At 43.3% G+C, this 27129-nt stretch overlaps 1 protein-coding gene and 2 long non-coding RNA genes across 13 annotated transcripts in view; 1 reads left to right on the top strand and 2 right to left on the bottom strand.

Annotated features, from left to right (window-relative positions):
- LOC145534451 (uncharacterized) overlaps positions 1-2855 on the bottom strand; it is a 38515-nt gene extending 35660 nt beyond the window's left edge. The window contains exon 1 of the long non-coding RNA XR_014074635.1: positions 2671-2855. This is a non-coding gene — a long non-coding RNA (uncharacterized LOC145534451). The remainder of the gene's footprint in view (positions 1-2670) is intronic.
- The window catches only part of DLGAP1 (DLG associated protein 1), a 762891-nt gene extending 740156 nt beyond the window's left edge, over positions 1-22735 (top strand). For 8 of the 11 annotated variants that reach the window (XM_081561948.1, XM_081561958.1, XM_081561955.1 and 5 more), the window contains 3 exons: positions 12396-12487; positions 16423-16575; positions 19526-22735. In XM_081561948.1, the coding sequence (XP_081418074.1) occupies positions 12396-12487; positions 16423-16575; positions 19526-19735 (455 nt within the window). In that variant the 3' untranslated portion in view covers positions 19736-22735. Of the gene's footprint in view, positions 1-12395; positions 12488-16422; positions 17039-19525 lie in introns of those variants that run through there. The other 3 variants (XM_081561956.1, XM_081561959.1, XM_081561957.1) reach the window with 1 other exon arrangement.
- Positions 13183-20945, bottom strand: LOC145534452 (uncharacterized). Its single transcript, XR_014074637.1, has 3 exons — positions 20602-20945; positions 20202-20310; positions 13183-13388 (listed from the first exon to the last, which is right to left on the bottom strand). It is a non-coding gene; the product is annotated as an uncharacterized LOC145534452 (long non-coding RNA).
- Positions 22736-27129: the final 4394 nt, after the last annotated feature.

Below are 27129 nucleotides of genomic sequence, written 5' to 3'. Positions count from 1 at the left end.
TAAGGGAAGTATTTTTATGAGAATGGAGACTGGAAAATGACAGTTCACAGGTTGCAGGATTTCTGCTCTGGATCTTGCTCGAAGCTCTTCTCTGCTCTTTCCTTCTCCAGACCCCTATCCACCCACTGACTAGCTTATTTGTTGCCTTTCTGAGCAGGTTAGAAAACCCATCAATACATTTCTGTAATGTTCCTTTTGTTCTGTCATGATGAGTGCAAACAACTTAGCAATGGAAAAGCAAACCTCCTTGACACTTGCCCCAACAGTCTATGCCACTGCATGCTCACCTGGGTGTGGATCCACAGAGAATATGCTCTGTGCCCTGGTGATAGGGTTGTGAAGCAACACCTAATAGCAGTGGGTGGGGGCAGGTTTCAATAAGTCTTCTATGTGTACATATATGCATGCATGCTCAGTCGTGTCTGACTCTTTTCAACCCTTTGGATTGTAGCCTGCCAGGCTCTTCTGTCCATGGGATTTTCCTGGCAAGAATACCACAGTGGGTTGCCATTTCCTCCTCCAGGGGAACTTCCCGATCCAGAGATTGAACCCACGTCTCCTACATCTCCTACACTGGCAGGCAGGTTCATTACCAACTGAGCCACTGAGAATCCAAGAAAGTCTTAGCAGTTCCATTTTCTTATTCTCCTTTCCCCTTATGAGCAAACCCAAAGCCTAGTCAACTTTACTGGGAAAAATGGCCACAGCTAAGGAGCAATGGCCTCAGGTGCCCTGCTCAACACGGCAAGCTGTTTTGCAGATTTCAGGTCATTCATTGCATTGATTCAAACTTGTTCTAGCTTCCCCCAGTTAACTTCTAGTATGACCCAGGAAGCTGTTCATGTGGTGTTTTCTTTTAATCTGATGTTTTCTTCCCATCTGAGACTAGATCTACTTCTCTCAACCCAGCTTTATAATGATGCATGAGGATAGCCAGTGTATAGAGATTTAGGAGAATCTTCCTTGACACTTACATAGCTGGTAAGTGTAAGTTATGAAAACAAGTCAATGTATTTTGATACAAGCATATATATTTGAAAGGTGAAAATCATCCTAGAAAATCAGACTCTCATCCTGTGTTTTGGATGAAAGAGAAGTATATTTGTATCTTGAACATGAAGGAACTGCTTATTCATTCACTGTTACAGAATGTTTACTTCAGATGTTATTTAAAATATTAATTTATTAAAAAATAAAATATTGATTTATAAATAGGACTTATAAACCTATTCCATATGAAAATATTGTTGTAACAAAATTTGTTTTAATAATAATTTGCTGTTTGTACGTGAAGGTACTGCTGTCTTACCATTAAGAAGCCATACATCTTAAGGACATTTTCTTTAGAGTAGTGATAAATTTTTTAGCTCTACCTCTATTTTACATGGAGAAGGCAATGGCACCCCACTCCAGTACTCTTGCCTGGAAAATCCCATGGACAGAGGAGCCTGGTGGGCTGCAATCCATGGGGTCGCTGCAAGTCGGACACAACTGAGCGGCTTCGCTTTCACTTTTCACTTTCATGCATTGGAGAAGGAATGGGCAACCCACTCCAGTGTTCTTGCCTGGAGAATCCCAGGGACAGGGGAGCCTGGTGGGCTGCTGTCTATGGGGTCGCACAGAGTCAGATACGACTGAAGCAGCAGCTATTTTACAGGGTTGCTGCCTGGGGACAGGGTGGGGGAGGTGTGAGGGCCATGGCTGCAGAACAAGCAAAGATAACTAAGCGTGGGAGTGTTTTTGGTGCTTTGCTTTAAAGCAGTCAACTGAGTAATCTTAGATGGCAAGTATGCAATGAGACGTGTTTCACTGGGGAGTGAGTTTCCCTTTGTAGTTTGAAATATATTTCGATATCAGAGCCCCCTTTTCCTAGTTAAAAAAAATACACCCAACACCAATAAAATAACAGGAAGAACAATGAAGCTCCTTGATAAGGGCTCAGAGTTCTGTCTCCTCAGTCCCTGGAACACTGTCCCTCCCTACCAACCAAAAAGTTCCTCAGATTTCTCGAGTTCAGTTGGAAAACCAATCGTCTATAGTGAAAAGTCCAAATTATTAATTTTTCAAAATATTGTTAGAACTCTAGATCAAACAGCTAACACAAAGTTCAGAGGTAAATGCTTTTGCTATATGGTTTTTTAAATGTACCAAAGTGATTCAAATTAGAAATGTCTAACCTCTGTTCATGTAAGCCCATCTAGCCTACAAAAAAGGCTCCTCCTTCAGCTTGAGCCTCACCTAGAAGTCATTGCAGAATGCACCACACCTTGGGCTGAACTGGGTGCTTCTGTAATAGCCGTGCATTTGTCTGCCAGGTATTTCCAACATTATTTGATGATAATCTATGTATCTCTCTTCTCGACTGAAAAGTGAGGTCTGAGGACAGAAATTGTTCTTGTCTCATTCATCTTCATATCCCCTGTCCCTCTGACAGTTCTTGACATATAGGAGGGGATCGGTGAATACCTATTTGAATTCTGAAACTATTTTGGAAATTTTGTTTTACATAAGTGTTTTCTTTAGCCAAACCTTTCTTCCTAAGTATCTTACAAAATATTCAACAAGTAACTCATTGCTATTGTCGCCCAAAGCTGGAAGGGGCAGCGCCTGGCGAAGTGGGGAGCCCTGCTGATCAGAACAGGGATCCGGTATAGAGAAATGAACACCTACCACCAAAAGGCTGGAAAGGACTTGTGTTTCTGTCAGTTGCCTGGGCTAGATGAACCCGCATGTCCCTTCTAGCTCTTGGGATGAGATTTCGTTCACAAGCACCTGAAGGCTTTCTCTGTCTTTCATGCGCTGGGACGTATGAAACGGAAGCTCCCACCCACTAGCGTCCCAGAATTCTAAACAGCACAGAGGAGCATGCACATGCGCAGTCAGAGTCGCCAATTTCAAATGAGGCTAATGGAAATCGGTGAGGATCTGACCAGAGAACAGCGAGAAAGCAAAGCGAGAATACAAGCTCATGAAAGAATATCCATCTTGTCCTCACAGTCCCCGGCCCGTGGGCTACAGGCCTTGACAGGTGTTGTTTTATTTGCCCTCAAAACAGCTCTCTGGCAGTCTCTTGTCCAAGGTCACAGAACACAGAAGCGCCTGGTGGAATAGATACAACATGAATAACATCTGACAAGACAATAATACTTTGGTGTTCCTGAGTGCCTCCTCCAAAGCTCTCCATACATATCTGCCCCTGCCTCCTTGGCAACCTCACTTCTGTTCTGATAAGTGGGCCTGGGGTTGCAGAGGGCCTTTGTTTTAGTAAGTCTGTAATTTAACCTTTGCTTGTTTTTTTTTTAATAAGGAGGGGGAGTAAGGAAGGGGAGCCAGTTCTGTTTGGCAGGCATAGCCAATGTCTAAGTAACCGGCTTTTGAAAAAAAAAAAAAAATCTGTGTACACAGAAAAAGAGCTTTGATAGATGGGTCAAGCACAGATCTGTGTGTCTGCTCGTCAAACCACCTTTTGTGTTGAGTCTCAGACAGGAGGGTCATTCTTCAGGGTACATGACAATGGTGGCTCAGTGAGCAATCCCTCCCAGGAGAGCTGGTCTTCACCATCAGCAGGGAAAGATAAGCAGGATTGGGTGGGAGAAAGTACGATTCTAACCACACCTGCTTAATTTATCTTGTGGGGCCCCCAGAATTATTCCATATTTTAAATATTTTTAAATGTTTAGTGAACGTGCTTAATGTCTCTGAATGGCCAACTTAAAAATGGTTGAAACGGTAGATCTTAGGTATATTTCACCACATACACACAAAAATATCCCCCTCCCCAAAATATACTCTGCAGCAACTGAATGTACATGAGTCAGACTTGCTATCATCACGTCCATACTTATTCATCATGCTTATAGGAATGTAAGGTATTTGCTTAAATATCTTCCTAAATTCAAAACACAGCATGTCTATGGGGGGAAAAAAGAAGTTAGGAGCAGCACCCGTCTGCTCTGGGACCTCCCTGGTGGTCCAGTGATTAAGACTCTGTGCGTCCAGGGCAGAGGGTGTGGGTTTGATCCCTGGTTGGGGAACTAAGATCCCACAGACCACGTGGCACAAACACCCCCCCACCCCACCCCCGCCCTCCCCGCCTCATAAAGAACCAACTGCTTAATGGGAACCTGAGATTCAGATTTAGGGCCTGGGTTGGTTGCAATCACCCTTCTGTATAACAGAGTTGAAGTAACAAAGTGATAGTCGCTCAATCATGTCCAACTCTTTGTGACCCCATGAACTGTAGCCCTCCAGGCTCCACAGTCCATGGGATTTCCCGGGCAACAATACTAGAGCGGGTAGCCATTTCCTTCTCCAGGGGATCTTCCTGACCCAGGGATCAAACCTGGGTCTTCTGTATTGCAGGAGGACTCTTTACCATCAGAACCACCAGGGAAGCCCTGAAGAAAAAAAAAAAGAGCCATCCAATTTGTAGTAATTATTCAGTGATCAGTTGTTTTACACTGCTATCATCCTAATTCTGACTCCTGCTTCCTAGGGATCTTGTTTGTGGCCTTCTAGGACTGGAAAACACTGCTTTTCCCAAAACTGGACAAATGTACTTAAGGAAGTCCAGAAAGAAAACAAACACTTAAAATCAAGGCTCTCCAAAGGTCGAGCTATAAATTCTTCGGATGTGGGGAGCTATCCTTTTTCCTGATAAAATGAAAGCAGCGTGAAGACTTTGGTTCTTGGGTTAAACCTTCCTCCCTAACAGTCGATGGTAGGTTTCTGGCTCAGTAACAAACTAAGAGAAATCTGCAGTGAGCAAGGGAGCCATAGCAGCTGACAGAATGTTCCCGCAGCTCTCGAAGTAAACCGACCCGAGTTTGTCTCAGAGACAATGGGCCCTTGTGTGAAACAGCTGTCCCAGGGAGATGCTCCCTCATGCTGTTGGAGAGGGCCTGCATGTTACAGGGATCCGTCTGGTTTTATCTGACCGGGTCGAAACGCCCAGATGGAGGGCAGGGCTCCCACCAGGAATGCAGTCCAGCACCACCGGCTCCAAACATGGGCTCGGGTTTCAGTGGCCCCAGGATGAAATATACTGGTTGATTGTGCTTGGAAATCTAGCTTTGCCTCCTGAACTGTGGACAACTTCTATGTGGAATTTTCAGGCTTTATCTGAAAGGAACGAATAAACCCAAAAAGTGTGGAGGGAGGCAGATTAGTAACACTTTCATTTTGCCTGGTAATAGCATCCCCCGTTAGTGAAACTTGGCCTTGAGTCCCCTAGAAGGCGTGGGAGCCTTGGCAGCAAAAGTCAGGCTGGTAATGAAACCTGAAATGGGGTTTGCCGGGTTTCAGGTTGAGTTACAGTGGGGAAGCTGTGCAGTCATCGCCTCAACCGTTGACGGGTGCCATCCCAAGCTTGCTCTGCCCAGGGTGCCTGTGGCCTCTCTGCAGCCTGAGGACTGGTGGGTGGCAGGCACAGGAGCATGCTGTGATTTCCGCAGCTCAGCTGCCTCAAGCCTTGGGTGCTTCTAAGCGGGTAAGGTGGGTGCATCCTAGCTCCTTCCGGTTCTAGTCTCATCTTTCCTTTGAATTGACCTTCAAAAGGTCCCTCCCCAACTCCATGCCCCAACACACACACACACACATGCACACACACACAGGCATACATGTTTTTTAAGGTCTGACCAACTTCAAATTAGTGACCACAAAGGAAGTGGCAGTAATGAAAAGAAAACTGGGTGCAATGTGTCTTATGTTTAACCTTCCAGAATGCCGGGTGCATTTTGCTCTGCACAGTGCTGGGCACAAAGAGGAAGGTGTTGGTGCTGGTCTGGGCATCCTTTTGCAGGTGTGTTTTACTGGGAGTGGTCTGAGGCTGAGAGGCTCAGAGGCATGAAGGCAGGGAGAGGTAGAGATGGGCAGAGGGAAGCAGGACCGTGACTGAAAGCTGCTCTCCTGGTCCCTGGGCCAGTGCTGTTCTCAATATTCCAGACATGTCGACTCAACAGAAAGGCAGAGATTGCAGAGAGAGGGCTTGCCTCATGGAGCACGATTCCCCATTGCTTTCTCTAACCATAACTATTTCTGTGGAAGATCATTGGAATGGACTTCAAATGCAGTCTTTAGTCCTTCCATATTCCCAAGGGAAATGTTAACTCATTTCATCTCATTCCTGTTTCAAAGGCTCAAAAACTGTATGTGTCTATGTGATATAGATGCTGTTACTAGTTCATGGCTGATGTAAATGGAGACGTGGATGGGAACATAAGCATCTTTTACAAATAAGACTCCCGGAGTAAGAGTTGGGGAAAAATAAAATTAGTTGAGTGTTTGAAAACTTGCTCTTTACAAACAAAATAATATTTCCCCCAGGGCTTAGCCCCATGGAAGCTCTGGTTTTAGTCCATGAGATAATTTCTACTTGAGAATTCTATTCTTTGTTCATTAACCTTTAATAAATTCATCATTCTTTATTCATTTAAGTTTTGTCTCCTTTAAGAAAAAAAAGTGTTCTTGTTACATTCAGAGCAGCCGTTGTCCGCCAGGAATGAAACAGATCCATGTTTTCTGTGGAGACCTTTTATTGACAGCGGCTCTGGATCACAAATGTATTTGAGAAACAGCTGGGCAGTTGGTTGGCAAAATTCTTTTCCACAGGGACACACTTGTAAATAAAAACGTCTCTGCATGGATAATCTGACTTGAAATCACAGATATTGGTCTGACAAATCCACATGACTTTGGAGTAAGTGGGTGAATCCACTCTTTTAAAACTTCCTTTTTCCTCCTCACTCCTAAAGTCTAAACATGGTGGCAGGAGGCCAAGTGAGTAAAAAGAAGTCAAAAGTTGATGATAAGGAGGTTTAATTCATCCCGAGACATGTTCAACTTTATCCCAAATGGCCTGGCTCTTCCAGCCAGAATCAGCACAACTAGTATTATAAACAGAAAACCAAGAGGAACAATCTTGCCTGGAAAATCCCATGGACAGAGGAGCCTGGTGGGCTACTGTCCATAGCGTTGCAGAGTCAGACATGACAGAAGCTACTGAGCACGCAAGAGGAACAATAACCCAACCAAGACTGTATTAGCTAATTAATTAATCAAGATTGTAATGAAAAAGTGGTGCTGGGCACAGTAAAATCTTAAAGAAGTGGAATGCTTAAGGCCTGGAATCTTGCCATTAAATTTTCAGGTTAACATAAAGTTTACAGATGAGTCAGTTCACTTCGAAACTTACTCCTTCTACAGGATATCAGGAGTTATGTCTGCTCAGTCTATGCCATCAAGGGGCTCCTGGTCTGGATAGAAAGCCAGACAAATAGATGATGCTGTAAAGAATTTGGAGAGGGCAGAGACAGAGCTATGCACAGGAATTTGAGGTACAAAGACAGTGAGAGGTTAAAGGGGTGGGGCCAGTGGGCAGGGTCAATGTGGGCCCAAGGCAGGAGGCACCCTCAGTTCAGTGTTTAGCCTGAGCAAAGGCACTGTGGAGAGACCAGCTTTGGGAAATTAGGGGCCTAAGGCATCATAGGAGTGGGCAGAGTTGAGGTTAAACAGGTGGCCCATTAAAAGGAGTTTCTCGCTTGTCTCAGGGATGATAGAGGAGCACAGAACAGTTTTAAGCATGAGAACTGTATGCAATAAGAACACCCTCTGGCTCCCTCAACAAAGCCAAACCTCCAAACTGGCGAGGAGGGGTGATGGAGCCTTTAGCCCTAACTGTAAGCAACTAGGGTCGCCTGAAGGGAATGCGGATTTGGGGACACAAATCCAAAGAGGTGTCGAGCAGGTGCTCAGACGTGCTACACCAGGGGCTGGTATAACCCCAGTTACAAATTTGAGCAAAATAATCCTCTTTTACTGAATAGCTGAACCCAGGAGCATGGATGAGATCACTCGCAGGAGTCAAGGGAAGTAGACTCAGGACCGAGTTTTGTGTTCAACATTCCGGAGGTAGAGGGAAGAGGGGAGCCAGGCCAGGACCAGAGACCACTGTGAGTGCCAAGGGGGCTGAGATTCCCTTGTGCCAAACGCAGAGGACCAGAAGTGGGGGGAGGACAGGGAGAGCCAGACTGCAGGGAGGCAGGACCACTGGGAGCTGAGGATGTAGAGAGCAACAAGCAAAGGAGTCTGCCCTTTGAAGAATCCAGCATATGTATTCATATGCTCTGGCTGCCGTGACAAAGTACCAACTGGTGGTCTGACCAACAGAAACTTTTTTTGTCACAGTTTTGTAGGCTAGAAGGCTGACATCAAGATGCCGGTTTCTCCCGAGGCCTCTCCCGTTGGTTTGGTCTTCCCTCTGTGTGTATCTACGTCCTAACTCCACTGTCTTATAAGAACACCAGTTATATTGGATGAGGGCTCACCTTAATGACCTTGCTTTAACTTAAGTACAGGTTTGAAGGCCATCTCCAAATACAGTCCCAATCAGAGGTTCTGGAGGTTAGGATTTTAACAGATGACTTAGGGGAGGACAGAAGTCAGCCCATAACAGGGGAGGAGAGGGATTTTATGTTAGCTAGAGGGGATCACGAGATGGGGAGGACTTTTCCCTTAGGATGGGAGAGACTTGAGGCAGCTCCCAGGCCTCTCAGGTAAAGCTGCCTAGAGGGGCTGAGATGGAAGAGCAACCAGGAGGGAGTGGGACCGAGGATACAGGGAGATGGGAACGTGGATGTGGAGAACTATTTAGCGCAGGGGTGGTTGTCAATCTTGAGCTGATTCCATCAGGAATGAATAGCAGTACTTTGGGCACCTGGCATCTCTGATACTGGCCGCATCACTGCCCATCCATCGTGCAAAACGTCCCCTCTTTAGAGCTTTAGGAGACCGTGGTGGGGGCAAGTGTCAGGAGAGGCAGAACACAGAATATTCATGCCTGATTCCCTCCGTTTTCTTCATCTCATAGGAGACAAGCTTTTTGCTGAAGACAAGGGAGCAGGGATTCAGTTGCCAGTGAATGAGAGTCAGAAAAGGAGGGTCAAGGAGAGAGTGGACCAAGACCATCTCCAAGGACTAATGATCAGCAGCAAGAGACACACTGAGTTTGGAGCCCACGAATTTGAATGGCTCTAAGCCATGTGGCGAAACACAGTTCCGAAAGAAGGGAGGGCCCTGCACTCTGCAGGCCAGCAGGGTGTATCTGGTCTGCTCTGTACCTGAAGATGGACCTTGTTTGCCTGGAGCAACTGTGGCTCCCAGGCAGAATCTGATCTTTGATTTTGCAAGGTTCTTTTCTGCACAGGCTCCAACAGAGTGGTCTAGGCGTCCTTGGTTAAGGTCCTATCTCCTCTGTATGTCTCTGTCAGTTAACCACTGTTCTAGCTCTGATAGGTGGGGAGCTATGCCAGATTCTACAGATAGGGACGAAAATCTGGGGCCCTGAAGAATTGTTATCGATTCCTTATATACACAAAGACATGATTTCATCATATCTACAGTCTACAATCTTAGGAAGATAGTATTGTGATCGCTCGGCAGATAAAGAGAGCAGAGTCTGAGTACAATAAATTCTCCCAGGATCCATAGCTGATAAATGGCATTTCAGACTCCAGCGCCTGTGCTTTTTCTGGTATATTACACAGAGGAAGTTAGACGGGCAAGGAAGCAGACCAGGTGAATTAGGTGTAGGCAGCTGGGTCTGGGGGGTGTTCACCTAGTCTGCCCACTGTAGAACCTTCACCACTGGTGGGACAGCCAGATGGACTCCTTTGAATTGATAGGTTGTGTCCAGGTTGAAGATATAAAAAATATGTCTGTTCTGCCCTCTCTCTCTTTTCTTTTAAGAGCTGTGAGTTCCATTTAATTCTTTATGTATTTATTTTTGGCTGCGCTGGATTTCTGTTTCTCTGGGCGGGTTTTCTCTAGTGGCGAGCAGGGGCTACTCTTCATTGTGGTGGTTGGGCTTCTCATTGCTGTGGCTTCTCTTGTCGTGGAGCATAGGTTCTAGGGTGTGTGGGCTTCAGTAGTTGCAGCGCATGGGCTCAGCAGCGTGGCGCACACAAGCTTAGCTGCTCTGCAGCATGTGGAATTTTCCCAGGCCTGGGATGGAACCCATGTCCCTTTCTTTGGCAGGTGGATTCTTATCCACTGCACCACTGGGGGGGTCCTCTGCTCTGTTTCTGAGTTCTAACATGCTGACTGGGGGAGCTGGCGTAGTCAGGAAGCACTGGGTGTTTGACTGCTTCCAATCCCAGTATTTCTGAGTGAATGAATGAGTTCCCAGGCTCCCCGTGGACTGTCCCTACACTAGCTTTTATGGAGACTCCACATGTCTTTTCAGCCTCCTCTGGGTCTGTTTTGGCCTTGGTGTTGAGGGCCATCCCAGTCCCTGCAAAGTTAATTGCCACCACATACAGTAAAAAAAAAATGGGCCTTCCTCGGTGGCTCAGGCAGTAAAGAACCCACCTGCAATACAGGAGACCTGGGTTCGATCCCATTTTACATATAAGAAAACAGAGATTAGGTGACCTGTCCAGGGCAATGGATGCTAAGTTTTCCAGTGAGGGCCCTCAGCCAGCTCAGGGCCTGACCCTTTAGCTTCTGTGGTGCCCTGTTTCCCCATGTCCTTTCTGCTTTGGGGTGCTGAGAGATGGAGGGAGGTGACACTATGTATACAATAGATAACTGATGAGAGCCTACTGCATAGCACAGGGAACTCTACTCAATGCTCTTTGGTGACCTGAAATGGGAAGGAAATCTAAAAAGGGGGTTATATGTATATGTACATATACACTGATTCACTTTACTGTACAGCAGAAACTAACACAATGTTTTAAAGCAACTTTACTCCAATAAATTTTTTTAATTAAAAAAGAAAAGGGAGGAAGGCCTCACAGACATGATGGATCAATTACAGAGGAAAATGCAACCATCCCAAAAGATTTTAAAAGCAGATAGATTGAAAAAATTCAACACTTAGGCCTGAAGAATTGTGCCAGATGCTCTCAAGGGGGGCCCCAGCTCTCCCTAGGGAGGTGGTATCTGCACCTCAGCCGCGCAGTGTGACTGGTGACTTCCCAAGTCCAGAGATGCCCTGGTTCCGTGTGTGCGTGCTCAGTCACTTCAGTTGTGTCTCTTTGTGACTCTATGGACTGTAGCCCACCTGGCTCCTCTGTCCATGGGGATTCTCCAGGCAAGAATACTGCAGTGGGTTGCTGTGCCCTCTTCCAGAGGATCTTTCTGACCCAGGGACATGTGTGAACTATTTGAGTAGAGACCAGTGGTGGACCGCCAGAACTATTACCCAGCCTGGCAGCCTTAAACTAACAGAGAAGCAATTGACCAGGAAACCCTGGGCCAAACGACGTTGCTTGTCCTTCTGTTGTCTTCTCAGTCTTTGTGGGGAATGTGGTCAAGAAAAGGAGATCTGATTCCACTCTGACTCTCAGGCTCGGTAAAATCAGAACAAAACTACAGCAGCAAAAACGTTGCTTCAGTCCCATAAAATCCCTCCCAGCCCCAGTGAAGAGCTTCAAGTGGGCAAGCGCCCCTGGGAGGCCTGCCTGCCCTGTTTTACTCTGTGGCTGCTGTCTCCCATTCCTTCCTGCCCGGTGGTGGTGGCGGGTGGGCGGGTTCCAGCCTAGCGGTCCCCACCAGGCGGAGCGAGCGCCTCTGGGATAATCCAGAGCTTGGGATGCTCAGAGACGCTCAGGGATGCTCCGGGCATAGGCTCCGGCCCGCTCAGCTCGCTCACTGCTAGAAGGTTCTCCCCTTCGACTTCATTCAAGGCAAGAAGTAGGTTGCAAAGGGGAGGATTTTCAGCACAGTGCACAGGGAATTAAACCTCTCTGAACAATAACGTTGGTCTGTGGAGTGTAAAAGCTGGGACGGTGCTGGCATTCCCTAGGCAACGGGCTGAAAATGTTCGCTCCTTACAAAATCTTTCAACTGGCCAGGCTCTTTCTTTCCTGACAGTCCCAGTGGCTGAGCTCCGGAAAAATAAGGAAGGCTGTGGATGGGATTTGGTGAGTGCCATGAGAACCCTACCCCCTGCAAGTCAGGGCTGCTTTCCTTGTGTTTGGATTCGGATTAGAAAAACAAGCTAGCAGACCATGACTGCTGACACAAATAAATCCCTAACCGGACTGGTAAACACTGGAAATTCATCCTTGTAGTAAAAGGGAAAAAACAAAGCAGAACTATTTGCCTCCTCTCCTGGTAACATCCAGGGCTGTGATGGAAAACTCCGTTATCCCTAAGAAAGATGCCTGGTGAGCATATGGGTTTTTCCAAGCTGGTTTTCTACGTTAACTCAGGAGTCTCTGTTGCATAGATGCGCAGAGCGACGGCATGACCTGGCTGTGTGCGTGTGTGCGCGTGCAGTCTGCATGCAGTCTTCCCTAATTACTAGAGCTCAACTTCCTCTTTGCTTTGCCAGACTAAATCTCAACAATGAGACATCATGTGTAAACTTCTTGTCTGTTTGCTTTTTTCAGTTCTAGGGAAAATCCGAACCGCAGTGGGCAGTGCCCAACTTCTTATGGCCCAGAAATTCTACCAGTTCAGAGAACTGTGTGAAGAAAACCTGGTAGGTATCTTTCCCTGTCAATACTAGTTTTCCCTGCTCCTCCCCGTGAGAAGAACATGTGGTCAAGACCAGTCCAACTAAAGTAAAGCCAAGCCAGGGCTCATTGGACTCTCTTAATCTGAAAGAGAATTTTCCGATGAACCATATATTTCCTGCTTTTCTTAAAATTAAAAATATTTTTCTTTTAAAATAATAAAAAATATTAAATAATCTTTGAAGAAAGAATCTAATCAAGTTATCAAATTAAAACTCCATTTCCTTTTTTTTTTTCTGGTTGCTGAAGATTTTCTATTTTCCTGCCCTCCTGATTTTATTATTCTTAGCCAATTGGAGCAGCCTGATATTTCAAAAATAATATTTCAGAAAAAAATCATTTTGGATAACGAGTTTCTTTCTGAAGTAGCCACTGGGGCCTTTTTCCTTATCAGAGTGCTCTGTTTTAATTCAAGAACTGGAGGTGGAAGGTGTCAGAAAGTGTAAATTTGATCTCCATGAGAACAATGAATCATTCATCTTTCTTGGACACACAGAAATGAAATAAAGCAGAACAAACAGACAAAAACTGTCAGCAAAATGCAAGGCCAAGAGATTTTCAGCTATAAAATGAATGAGATCTGAGGATCTAATTAGAACATGGTGACTATGGTTGATAACACTGAATTTTTTTTTTAATTCTGCCATCTCCACAAGTGTCATTCCACCAAAATAGCTTTTATTGGCCAATTAATGATCAAGCTGCATCTGTGTGCTCAGTCGCTCAGTTGCGTCCATCTCTTTGTGACCCTATAGACTATAGCCTGCCAGGCTCCTCTGTCCGTGAGGTTCTCCAGGCAAGAATACTGGAATGGGTAGCCATTTCCTCCTCCAGAGGATACCCCCGACCCAGGGATGGAAACTGCATCTAAAATAAAGAAAATGAAAAGCAATTCTTTTAATCTTCTGGAAAGTTCAAAACACAATCGTTTGTGATCTGATTGACCCAAACGATGATTTTTTTTTTTTTTTTTAGCGTTCTAACCACATCTTGTTGTTAACAAGGACAAATACAGACTGAATGGGGTTTGTCTAGACAAGAGCAGATATAAAGTCTGCACAAGTCAGTGCTCCTGTCCCCCTTCACCAGCCTTTTCCTTCTGAACCCTCTCTTTGCTGTCTCCTCACCCCCACCCCCCACACCTACAGTTTGTTTTCCCCTTCCTCAGCAAAAATGACCTGGCCCTTCTTTCACCTTCTCAGAAATTCTATTCTGAATTATGAGATAATACATATTAGAGTAAATGTATTGATCAGTGATTCAACAGATATTTTATTGAGCTTCACTATGTGTCAGGTACAGAATTCCTTCTAACTTGTAAACTTGCTCACGTGTCACAGATCTTAATTCATATGATTCTTTAACTCTTTAAATTAAAAAGTTCATATAAAGCCATATTTCTCAAACTGGCCCTCCTTATCTTTCTCATCCGCTATCACCTCTGACCTCCAAGTGACCTGGTTCAGACTGAGACAGGTTTTGCAACTACTTCTTGTGCTGGGTGTCACAGGAGCCGCTGATTAAGAGACTGGCTGAGCACCCAGGCTCTTTCTCTCTGTTTCCCCATTCATACCTTGGATGATGAGGGGGCAAAGAGATTCTTGGTAGGAAAGGAGCAAATTTCCTGTGTTACTACAGAGTTAAATGCTATCATTCTATCTATTAATGCACTAACACAGTTTAACAACAGGGCTTGTGACCTAGAAGGCTTTAGTGAACTTCAAGGTATGAGCAGTTTAGCTTTTAATTACAAATAAGATAAGCTAATATATTCTATTATCTGTCTATTCTGAACCTAGATATTAAAAAACATTCTAGTTTACTATATCAAAATGCTACGGAGAAGCCCTCTTGTTAATTCATGTGTCACTGGATTAGAGTTTAACAGTGAACCAAATACTTACAAATTTTAGAATTTATTTATTCCAATGAACTATGGGTATTTTTAAAAGTGTAAGTTTATAAATACATTCTTGTATTTATTTTGAAGTCAGACCAATAATACTCATCCACTGACCCTGTGCTTTCTGAAATTCTGATGATGTCATTTCTTTAGGGCTGTTTTAAAAGTAAGAATGGGCCTCAAGTTATTATATGGCATGAGATTTCACAGTCTTTCCAATTGCCTGGGATACCCAGAGGTAACCAAATGGAACCTCAATAGAAACCTCTGATAAGTATGAGCCCCACCTATCTGCCCATGAATACCTTTAGCTATTGTTGCCAGTAGTAATATCTTCAGTCTCTTAGTTATGGTTTTTCTGTCTCAGACCATATACATTAGTGGTTCCTACTCTCTAATGCTTGTCAGGGATATGTGAATGAGGGCAACGAAAGTCAATCCACACATCAAAGAATGTTTAATATTATCTAGCAAATGCACAGAAATCTATGTGTACGTACAGACAAGTGTTCTCACATTTGCCGTATTATTTTATGGTCAATTTAAAACCAATTCATTTCCAAATGATTATGTCCAAGTACTTATATGATAAAATGACTTACTATATTAGAAATATCTTAATTGTTAAACATACAGTACTTTGAAAATCTAATTCTTTTATTGCTTATCACTTGTTTGCCCTATTATTTCACTCAACCTAAGTATTAAAATGGAATCTTACTTTAGATTCCTATCTGTTCTCTGAGTATGTTGGATGCCATGGAGTAAAATACTGACTCTAATAACAATAGACTGTATTTTTTGGTAATATGGTATTTTCATTTAAATATAGTTTTAAGTGCATTTTGGCATACATCACACATTCTGGGTTTTTTCCAAATGTTTAGACTCCCCGCCATACCATACAAATAGATGCTGTATTACAAAAGAATTTTACCTTGACATTGAGAATCACTGACTCAAATGTGTATAAAACGATTATATAAAGTTATTGTTTGTAGTGGAATCTTTTTTTTTTTTTAAGCCAAATTCATAGAGAGAGTATAAAAGTGGTTGCCAAGGGCTCAGAAGTAGGGGAAATGGAGGGGGCGTTGGTAAAATGATACAGATTTTCAGCTATAAAATGAATGAGATCTGAGGATCTAATTAGAACATGGTGACTATGGTTGATAACACTGTATTGTCTAACTGAGCTTTGCTAAGAAAGAGCAGAAGATAAATGTTCTCACACACACACACACACAAAAGGATAAAGATATGAGGTGATGATGTGCTGCTTAACTCGATGGGGAAGTCCTTACGCAAGGAGTGTCTATATCAAATCATCACATGGTACATTCTAAATATCTTATAATCTTATTTGTCAATTAGTCCTTAATAAAGGTGAATATATATACATACATACATACATATCTATATATAATGTATGCACGTATGCTCAGTCGCTCAGTTGTGTCCGACTCTTTCAGACCCAATGGACTGTAGCCCACCAAGCTTCTCTGTCCATGGGATTCTCCAGGCAAGAATACTGGAATGCATTGTCATGCCCTCCTCCAGGAGATCTTCCCCATCCAGGGATCGAACCCTTGTCTCTTATGTCTCCTGCCGAGGCAGGTGGGTTCTTTATCACTAGTGCCACCTGGGAAGCCCCATAAAACATATATACATATACCTATAAAATATAAAATAAATAAATAAAAGTACCATCAGTGAGGAGGGCATGGCAACCCACGCCAGTATTCTTGCCCGGAGAATCCCCATGGACAGAGGAGCCTGGCAGGCTACAATCCACGGTGTCGCAAAGAGTCTGACACAACTGAGCGGCTAAGCACAGCACAGCACAGCACCATCAGTAACTTCACTTTTCTCTCCTATCTGAAAACTAAAAGGAACTCATCCTCCTCTTGTTATTTGAAGTGTTTGAAAATGCCGCCTTGATCCTGGGCTTGTCACAAACATCGCTTCTAAAGCGTGACTGTTTTTCTTTCTCTTGCACAGAATCCCAATGCTCATCCAAGGCCCACCTCTCAGGATCTGGCGGGGTTCTGGGACATGCTGCAGTTGTCCATAGAAAACATTAGTATGAAATTTGATGAACTTCATCAGTTAAAGGCCAATAATTGGAAACAGATGGATCCTCTTGACAAGAAGGTAGAACAATGTAGATTTTGTATGGTTCATTTAAAAACCTGCACAAACCCTGGACAGTCTAAATAGGCTTCTGCTCTCAGTCTTGCTGTTTACAATGTGAAATGGAGCTGAAATCATATTAATTTCATTGTAATGACAATGTTTACAAAGTAATCATTTGGGATATTATCTGTAATATGTTTCAGGCATATTTTTAAAGAAAAACTTGTCTGTGAATTGGAAAATGGGAATGTGGCTTTTTTTTTTTGTTAATTAAACTTTAAGTTAAACCATTTTAGTCACTGGAAGGAACTGCCTCCATTTTGCTTTTTAAACTAAAATAAATGACATCTTCAGTGCATGATTACATAGAGCAAGAGTTCAACTTCCTTACACCCCTAGAACGTGTTTCCGAGAAAATAGGAAGCCCTGCAAACTAACCGACTTTGATAATCATTTCATAAATATAGTAATAAAGAAACCACTGTTGTTCAAGTCTAAAAATATACACACCGTATAGTTTCACAGTAATCATAAATGTTGGGATCTTTTTTTTAAAAAAAAAAGGTTTTACCTTTGGTTGATTTGCCTTGGGGAATATTGCTCACTGGGTTCCTCATGCAAGAGCTTAGAAATAAAGACTCAAATTCTTTTACTTGAATTAATAAACTGCAGTTTTCACAGTTGATTATGGTGGCTCCACCAGGCTTGCCCAGGTATCCAATGTCCGCCCTCTTAGGCTGACCGGAGATGCATGACATTTTTAACCCTTTGCTTTCCTACAGCCTGAGGTCAAATGATTCTAAGAGGTTCAACTTCTGAAGTCAGGCACAGCCATTTCTGTGATGCCTTTTCCTGATCCTTTCACCTCTCAGTCCAGTCCATTCTGCTGCTGCCCATCATAATATCAGAGTTCTTGGAGTCCCTGGGCTCCCAGGAGAAATCTAGTGCTAAGGGCCAGTGCATAATTGAAGGGGCCACCACTCTCATCACTGTCCCTCATCTCTAATTCTGTCACCATCCACCTAGCGGGTTTTGGTATGAAACGTCAAAGTATCATTGATGCCTGTGTGGCCTCTCACTGGGGTAGCCAAACATTTGGATTCATTCTAGTTTTCTTTAATCTGGGTTTAAAAGTGTCTGCTAAACAAGCTTTTAAATTGGTCTGGTTTTAAGAAAACATTACAGATGTACACACATACTGGTAACTGATTTTCTAGAGCTGATCCATCTAATTTCTCATTCATCAATTTTTTAAAAAATTGTTGTTAAAAAAAAATAAACTATGCAAGGAAAGGAAAATATGACTAAAAAGTTTTCAACAATCGTACTTTCAAAAGTATCCACTGAGTGACCCAATCATGAAAATTTTAAATGTCCAAAAGGAGTGAAGCTAAGAATTGATATATGGTACCTAGTGACAGTTATACTGTAAATCATTAGGTAACTTGATATCTAAATCTTCATGCATGGTATCTGTGATCAGAGCTTTGCATCACCCCATGAACTGGAGAGGAAACAATGAACAAACGCAATCAGAGTTGGTGGGATATGGTTTGCACTCTGTGCTTCCTTTTTTTTTTTTATCCACACGAGACTCCACCTTAAACAACCGGCGGGCAACTCCACTGCAATAAGGGTAACTAGGCATTCCACGAAGGCCAGCAAAGGAGAAACACAGAGAGTGCCTTTTGGAGAACCATGGAATCCATATTTTAAGATACTTCTCACATTTAGGTTTATGAGAATTTAAGGTCTTTTATTAAAAGATGAAATCATCAGATTCACATGGACTTTTTGCAGCCTGAAAACTCACTATCTTTTTCCTAAAAATCCTTTGTGATTTAGATTCCCTTTCCCACTGTACTTTTTTTTTTCCAGTCCAAGTGATGAATGACTTGTTTTTGCAGTGGCATTTAAAAATAGCCCACCAGTTTTCTAGTTTGCTGCTGCTGGGGGTGTGGGGGAGGGGAGCGGGGATGAACTCTTTCAGTCTTGTCTTCAGTTGCCATGGCACAATGTCTGTCCCTATGATGAAATAGCCTTCAGGGCCACCAAGGTCACCCTGAGGCCCCTAATTCGTGATGGTCCAGCAGGATGTTTTAGGAGCTGACTCCACACCCCCAAGGGTAGGAACTGTCCAAGTCCTCCCTCCAGGGTGACCCTGCCGAGTACATCTCTGTGTGTCTGTGTGTGATGTGTAAATGGGTGTAACTACTGGGACACCAGCAAAGCTAAACGAACACAGTTTTAACAATCACTTCTTCCTCGTTTGGCTGTTTAGGTTTGGGTGGGCTCGGGGGAGAGGGCAGGGATGTTTTTAAACTCTGAACCCAGCTGGTACCCACACGCTGCCGCCCTGCTTAGAAGGGGTGCAGAGGCGACCGCTGCCCCCTCCTTCCCATCTCTGGCATCCGGAAGAGTCTGGAGCCTCCAGAGAAAAACCACAGTAAATGTGCTGGAAGCTGCAGCCTTTAGGTGAAGTGAGGGGCGCGGGGTGGAAGGGGGGTGGGGGGGTTAGATTTTAAATACCTACATCCTTCCCTTGGAGAGACTAGTTCTGCTCTCCAGCTTTACCTTTGGCTTTAAACTTCCCAGTATTTTTTTCCCTCATGCATCTTTTTGAAAACCCAAGCCAGAATACTAAAGAAAAAAATATATATGTTTTATGTGCTCAGTCGCTCAGTCATGTCTGACTCTGAGATTTCATGGACTGTAGCCCGCCAGGCTCCTCTGTCCATGGGATTCTCCGGGCAAGAATACTGGGGTGGGTTGCCATTTCCTTGTCCAATACATAAATATATATAGATATATATATATATGTAAATATGTATACAGTGTGCAGATCAGAACTAACTTAACCACCCTTAGGCTTAAAAAAAAAATGTGTGCTAACTACTGACCTATCCCAGTTTCCCCCAAGCTTGTCCTGAGAAGCTGTGTAATGTCCTGAACCTTCTGCTTTGATCAGGAGCGAAGGGCCCCTCCTCCAGTGCCCAAGAAGCCGGCGAAGGGCCCCGCGCCGCTGATCCGGGAGCGCTCGCTGGAGAGCTCACAGCGCCAGGAGGCCCGCAAGCGCCTGATGGCCGCCAAGCGCGCCGCGTCCGTCCGTCAGAACTCGGCCACCGAGAGCGCCGAGAGCATCGAGATCTACATCCCCGAGGCGCAGACCCGGCTCTGAGGCCCCGGCCGCCGCGCCCCCGCCGCCGCCGCCGCCGCCGCCTCCTCCCCGGCGCCTGCCCACCCGCGTAGACGCGGCCCCTCTCTAGGTCACCCGCCATCCGTCCTCCGTCCTCCTCGAGCTAGTCCGTCCCTAGACTCCAGCAATATCCAACCGTAGGGTATCTCAGACGTCCAGGATCCCGCGGGGGGGAGGGGGGAGGTCCCTAGGGACCTCGCCGTCTTCCACGCGAAAGAAACTAGGGCTCTGATCCCCTTGATTTCCCCAACACGCTTCCTATTTTGGGCAAGCAGATTGGAGCGCTTGATGTCCAGCCTCAGACATCACACCCTGTCACCAGAGTCCGGGAGTGACACACGAGAGGGGACGAAGAGGGGCTGGGCGCGGGGGGACCAGGATGTGTAGTGGGTGGGGAAGAGAAGCAAAATCTGCAGGTGCCCGGGGGGGTGGGGGGGGGTGCGGGTACCTGCGTCGCTCACAGCTGCACAAACTGCCTCACTGTTGTGTCATCAGTCACTGCTTCAAATGTCTCACTCAGCAGAAGATTGTCAATTTGATCTTTCAGGGACATCCATCTATTCCGAAAGGCAATAAAAATGAAGACAGGAAAGGCAAGACCAAGGAAGCACTGCTAGCTTAAGAGACTACATAAGGGATTTTTTTCTTTTGTCCTATTCTTAAGACAATTTAGACCTGAAGTGTTTTCTCAACTTTTCTTGTACTATGTATATTATATTGTTGTGGTGGTGGTGGGCGGGGGGAGGTCTTTAAAGGGGAAAGTGTTGGTTCCATTACTTTGTTAGTGTCCATCTTGGGGAGGGGGGGAGCCTACCTAATTACACAGATAGAAGTACATCTCTGCTTACCAAGTGCTGTAAATGGCAGCCGGCCTGCTTTCTGAGAAGAGTCGGGGTTTTCCCATCATCCCCTTCGAATGCTACACATTCGGTCTCTTTCAACCCAGTAGTTCATAGGGCAGACGTTTGTCTACATCAGTCTTTCCTCACCGCTCCAGAGTCCTATCACACCCCCGAATCAGGATTTTGTCCTGTGTCAAACCCATCAAATAAGCTTTCTGTCCCAGTAGACGTGCTGTCTCATTTCAAAGAGCAGCCACTCATCTTGAGGTCCCAGGTAGAGAGAAAAGAAATTTGACCTGCAAGGTTCAGCAGCCACGTGGAGGGGGACAGCATCGCGGTTCCTAAACACTGAAGAGACCCAGGGATTTGGCAGAGAACGTTGATTTCCGTTTAGTCATGACGGATGGCATATGATCTTTGCGGCCAGCTGAAGTTATCTTTAAATGCCCTTACTCATAACAGTTTAAACACTTAGAATGAGGTGATCTTACATGGTCACTGGCATTTTATCCAGCTCCCTAAAGTGTTAGAAATTACCATTGAAAAATGAAAGACTTTTAAAAAGAAATATCAGACACACTTGCACCAGAGACGCTTTAAAAAAAAAAATACACTCTCATAGCCAGGTGCTAATTTTATTTTAAAAATTAAGAGAAGTGATGGGTTCTGGCAACAACTATTTTCGTGGACATATTCTAAAACCACTAGAGAATTCGCTACCTCTCAGAGCCATTGATGCTTTGAGCTATCTTTATAAACAGGGCACAAATGTTTTCTGCTGTGGTTTACAAGAAAAGGGCTACTAACTTATTTAAAAACAAACCAACTTTTAACTAGAGTGGACAAAGCACCTTTGAGTACTTTGTAAAACTGGAGCAGATAGAGAATTTAAGCTTCAAGTATTTTCTGGTTTTAAAAAGAATACACATTTTCTTTACTCTGTAGCAGCCGGGGAAGGTCACACAAAGTTTGTATCAGGTAAGGCCAACTGCCACCTTGGGTAGCCTATGGTCATGCTCAGCCATGACAGTGACTCAGAACTCACAGACTAACGTGAAGGAAACAGCATCCATTTGAAGACCCATGTTCCCATCCACAGCTCTATGCCCTGAGGGAGAGATAAGATTTGGATGGAGAAATAGATTTATAATGATCATCCTACAATATTTTCTTTGGAAACTGGTTTAGCCCAGGATATTTTAAGAGAGACAAGAGGTGGCCTATTTATCTTGTCTACGTGAATGGTATTTGTATATTCATAAGCTATTTTTGGTAAGAATTTTAAATCTTTTAGCAGAATGCCTACAGGCATCATGACCTTTGCCTTCCTTAAAAACACCAATTGTACAAACACTTTATAAAAAGCTAATTATTGATGTTAAGACATGACCCCACATAAAACTGCTTGTTGATCACTTGCCCTCTTAAGCCTAACATCCATGAGCATAACCCTTGTTACATTGTTCTTTTTGATGTAATTTGTAGAAATGTTTTTTAGTTGATAATGGAAAATGTATGTACCCTGAAAAATTACTTATTTTGTTTAACTTTGGTACAAAGGTGTTTGGGTATTTTCTTGGGGAGGGGGGAATTACAAAAGAAGTTTGTCTCCCACATCAAAAAAACATTCAAAGAAATTAAGTATTTATTATATTTTTTGCAGATGTTTCCATACAACTCACATAACCTTTTTGTAAAGAGAGATGAAGAAATGGATTAAAGATTTTTAATATTTGAAATGGTAAATAGAACTAATTTATTTGTACTATATTTCTGTTATTTATAGATGTTTCCTTAATGTTTTACTGTGCATTACCACTTTAATTTAAGCCTTATCCTTGTGAATTTACCATTTCTTTTTTAAAACATGTCTAGATGCATATTTTAAATAACTGGAATGTAAATCACTAGCATATCTGAATTCCCAAATGTAATTTTTAAAAATTATTTTGGTTTGGAAAAAAAAAAGATTCATTTGAAAGCTTTCAGATGGAGGGGTGGGGAACATTTTTATGGCTTTATGAATTGGAATTTCATAGGCTTATCTACCTAGATTGTGTGTGGACAAAAAAAAAAATTGTAAATAGATGAATGTTTCCCATAATGTAAAAAGAAATTAATAAAATAATTAATGCACTGCTTTCAGGTCTCTGTGTTTTCACTACAGAGTCCTGCTTCTTCCAGAATAGAAGTAATTGTCTTTGGGGGAGTAATTAAGCAGTTCAGAAGCATATCATTCTGATTTTCATTGTAACAACACATATTCTAGTGCCTGTGAGCTTGTGGGTAGACTTTGTCCCCTATGGAAGGGATTTAAATACAGAAACTAAAAGTCCTTTTACTGTGATGATCATACACTTTTGAAAAGTTCAGGTTAGGGACTGTATGTGTTATGAAAGGAGTTATCAGCTTCTCAAACATGTGCAAATCTGTATAGATTTTAACCCACGTGGGTATCTTGCCAAACATGTCAGTTTTGTTTCCTGCATAGTTCTCCAGGGTAGGGAAAATCAGAATAATGCATTGTGGGTTTCATTTTACCCTTGCACTAATGAAAAACTACTCCCTGAGCTTTGGTAACTCGCCCAGTATGACACAATTATTAAGTGAGCAATTTAAGTCCAAAATCCAAACTTTCATTTAGCTTTGTCTTCTGTGATGTCTTTATCGTTCTTCCCACATTTAAAATTGGTAATTGCCACTGTCGATCTCCCCTGATTTTCATCTATGTCATATCTGTAAACCTTACTTTATACGCAAAAATACAGACTCACCAAAAACAAAGTAAATTAGAACGCTTTATAAAGTGGACTTGCAATGATCTGAAAATGCCACAACTCTGAAACCTGTGTCCACAGTACTCCCTCCCACCAGGTTCTTGGGCAAAGCCATCAAACTACGTGCAACAAACTTGGACATTGTTAAGCAAATAAGCCATTTTGTCCAACTTTTATACATAAGCAAGAACCTGTGCTAGTCACCAAAACAACACAATGTACTTTTGAAAATGCTTCAAAAGAGTAGAGATCAAGTGGCTGTACACAGGCGAGGTTGCAAAGATCTCATTACCTTGGCTCACGTGCTGACCATTCACGTAGTCTGAACCATGATTATACTTCTTGACTTTTAACAAACTCTGATATTTCATCGGGGGTCCTTGAACATTTCAGCCAACCCAAAAATGAAATTAGGTTTTGCATGCAAAAATTTAAATTTCAATGAAGAAATTTCCTATGTTACAGGGTCCACTCCTCCCGTAAAATGTAATTTCGTTTTTTATAGATAGGTATTGAACAAAATGGTTTGAATTTTTTTTTATATCTTTGAAATCCAGCCCCTTGAAAATATAAATTGATTTTGGTTTAAATAAACGACATATGAAAAATCCTAGTGTCTGACTGTGTTCATTCTTGAATGCCACTCTCACCAAAGGGTGTTGAAATCCACCTGGGCTTTGTTCAATAGGCTATTTATCTTTCAGCTGCTAAACCAAAATCAGATCAACTCCTTTTGCAAACAGAAACCAGTGGCCCAGCCTGAAAACCTCTCTGGTCCTAACTCATCTCTACTGTTATATGTTTACAGTTGTTCAGTCACTAAGTCATGTCCAACTCTTTTCAACCCGATGGACAGTAGCACTCCAGGCTTCCCTGTCCTTCAATATCTCCTGGAGTTTGCTCAAACTCATGTCCATTAGGTTGGTGATGCCATCCAACCCTCTCATCCTCTGTTGCTCCCTTCTCCTCCTGCCCTCAATCTTTCCCAGCGTCAGGGTCTTTTCCAATGAGTCAACTCAGTTTCCCTCATAGCTCAGCTGGTTAAGAATCTGCCTACACTGCAGGAGACTCCAGTTCAATTCCTGGGTCGGGAAGATCTGCTAGAGAAGGGATAGGCTCAGTTCAGTCGCTCAGTCATGTCCAACTCTTTGCGACCCCATGAACTGCAGCACGCCAGGCCTCACTGTGCATCACCAACTCCTGGAGTCCACCCAAACCCATGTCCGTTGAGTCAGTGATGCCATCCAACCATCTCATCCTCTGTCGTCCCCTTCTCCTGCCCTCAATCTTTCCCAGCATCAGGGTCTTTTCCAATGAGTCAGCTCTTCGCATCAGGTGGCCAAAGTAGGCTACCCAGTCCCATATTCTTGGACTTCCCTGGTGGCTCAGCTGGTAAAGAATCCGCCTGCAATGTGGGAGACCTGGGTTTGATCTCTGGGTTGGGAAGATCCCCTGGAGAAGGGAATGGCCACCCACTCCATTATTCTGGCCTGGAGAATTCCATGGACCGTATAGTCCATGGGGTCTCAAAAAGTCGGACATGACTGAGCAACTTTTACTTTCACTTCACAACTCAGTTTACAGAATACATCTTAAATTTCTCTGCAAATCCCTTATTTCCCCTGAAGCAGAGAGAGGAAACAATGTGCTCTTCCTGGTGGGGCTTCCTCCTGGTCCAGGGAGGCATCATTGGAAAATCACAGGGACGGGAAGCCCCAGTGCAGTAGTCAATGGATTATTTTCATATGACCTGTATGCAAATGAGCACAAATCTGAATTTAGAGAACATGGCTGAAAGCAAGAAAACATTTCAATAAATATCAAAAGTCTTACTCTGCCACGTAGCTGATTGAACTGTTGCTATTCACCTAATGTTTTCATTAGAACAGATGAAAAATGCCAATTCTTCCACTTCACGCTTCTAGTCTGGCTTCTGGGAGATGTAGATGTTAATGTCTTCTTTCCAGATTACCTGATAGGTAAATCAGTGTCACAGAGAACTCAATAGATTCTTCTAGGGATTCCCCTGGCGCTCCAGTGGCTAAGATCCCACACCCCCAATGCTGGGGACCAGGGTTTGAACTCTGGTCAGGGAATTAGAACCCATATGCCACAACTGAAAAAAAAATCCTGCATGCCGCAACTAAGAGCCAGTGCAGCCAAATAAATAAAATAAAAATTAAAAGAGAGAGAGACTCTTTCATTAAAAAAAAAAAAAACACCAACCTCTCCTTTCACTGAAAAAAATATATATATATATTTATTTTTATTTATTGATTTGACTGTGCCAGGTCTTAACTGCAGCACTTGGGATCTTCAGTCTTCACTAAAGCATGCGGGATTTTTAGTTGATCTTCAGTTGCGGCATGTGGGGTCTAGTTCCCTAACCAGGGATCGAAACCAGGCCCCCTGAATTGGGAAGGCAGAGTCTTAGCCACTGGGCCACCAGGAAAGTTCCTCCTTTTCACTTTGGAAATGAGGATGTTTGCTGTTTAGTCACTGAGTCATGTCCATCTTTTTCGTGATCCCATGGACTTCAGCCCGCCAGGCTCCTCTGTCCGTGAGATTTCCCAGGCAAAAATACTGGAGTGGATTGCCATTTCCTTCTCCAGGGGATCTTCCTGACCCAGGGTTTGAAGCCACACCTCCTGCATTGACAGGTAAATTCTTTACCACTGAGCCATCAGGGAAACCCATATATACATACATATACACGCACACACACACATGCACAAACTGGACAAATTGATTTGAGATGTATTTCACCCTGGATTTCAAATCTTTACCATAATAAAAGAAAAGAAATGTAGAAAACTTTTAGAAGGGGCAAGACAGCAATGGACTTCCTCTTTAAATTCCATTTTTTATCCACTACTTTCTATTCTAAAGCTATCAGACAGCCTCAACAAATGCTTCTCTTAAGAAGAATGTGTTTCTGCCAATCAGAGGAGGCAGGGAGGTTAAGGATAGGAGACAGCCAAATTGACTGAATAATCAGCAAAAATTGGGGATATTTAATTCACATATCTAAAGGGTTTCCTGTGCAATTATTCCCAATACTGACTCCACTAGTATCTTGCTTTCCAGTTTCTTTTCCTATGGCATAAAAAAAGAATTCAAACCCTATTATCCTAAGGGTAAGTCTGAAACACCTTACCTCAAAATATAAACTTTTCTTAAAAAATAATGAAATGTTTGACTCATAAATCCATATGAAGTGTTCATCAAGTTTAGCCTTATTATCTTGTGATTTTATTAAACAAATATATTCTTACCTGCAATTGGGATATCACTATGCACTTGCTTCCAAGTCATTTACAATAATGTTAAACAGGACCATTTCAGGTAGCAAAACTGAAAATAGCATTATTTACAATTCTGTCCAGAAAAAAAAAATCCCTTTATTACTATTATTTTCTTTTTCTTGTCTTAAAAGTCATCACCCAGTCATCACATGATGTACCTTCCCTTTTCAACCAGACACTGATTGGACTCTTTTCAAAGATTTTTAGAAAATGTAAATGACTAACATTCACTTGTTTTCCTGTGCCTCTATTATTAACCAGTTCAAAAGTTACACCTAAATTAAGCATAGTTTCCCCTTTAATGCTACTCTCCCAACCCCAAAATGTTAACTCTAAGTGTTCAATAATCTGTCTTATTAGAGAATCCACCTACTCTAAGAATGCACTAAAGCTAAACAACTAGCTAGACACTAAACAGGAAAACTGGAAGGCTGGATTCAGAATAGCGGTGT

Source organism: Giraffa tippelskirchi, chromosome 14, assembly GCF_054371585.1.
Source record: "Giraffa tippelskirchi isolate mGirTip1 chromosome 14, T2T-mGirTip1v1.2.pri, whole genome shotgun sequence".
Lineage (NCBI taxonomy): Eukaryota > Metazoa > Chordata > Mammalia > Artiodactyla > Giraffidae > Giraffa > Giraffa tippelskirchi.
This window is presented reverse-complemented; position numbering and strand designations above follow the sequence as displayed.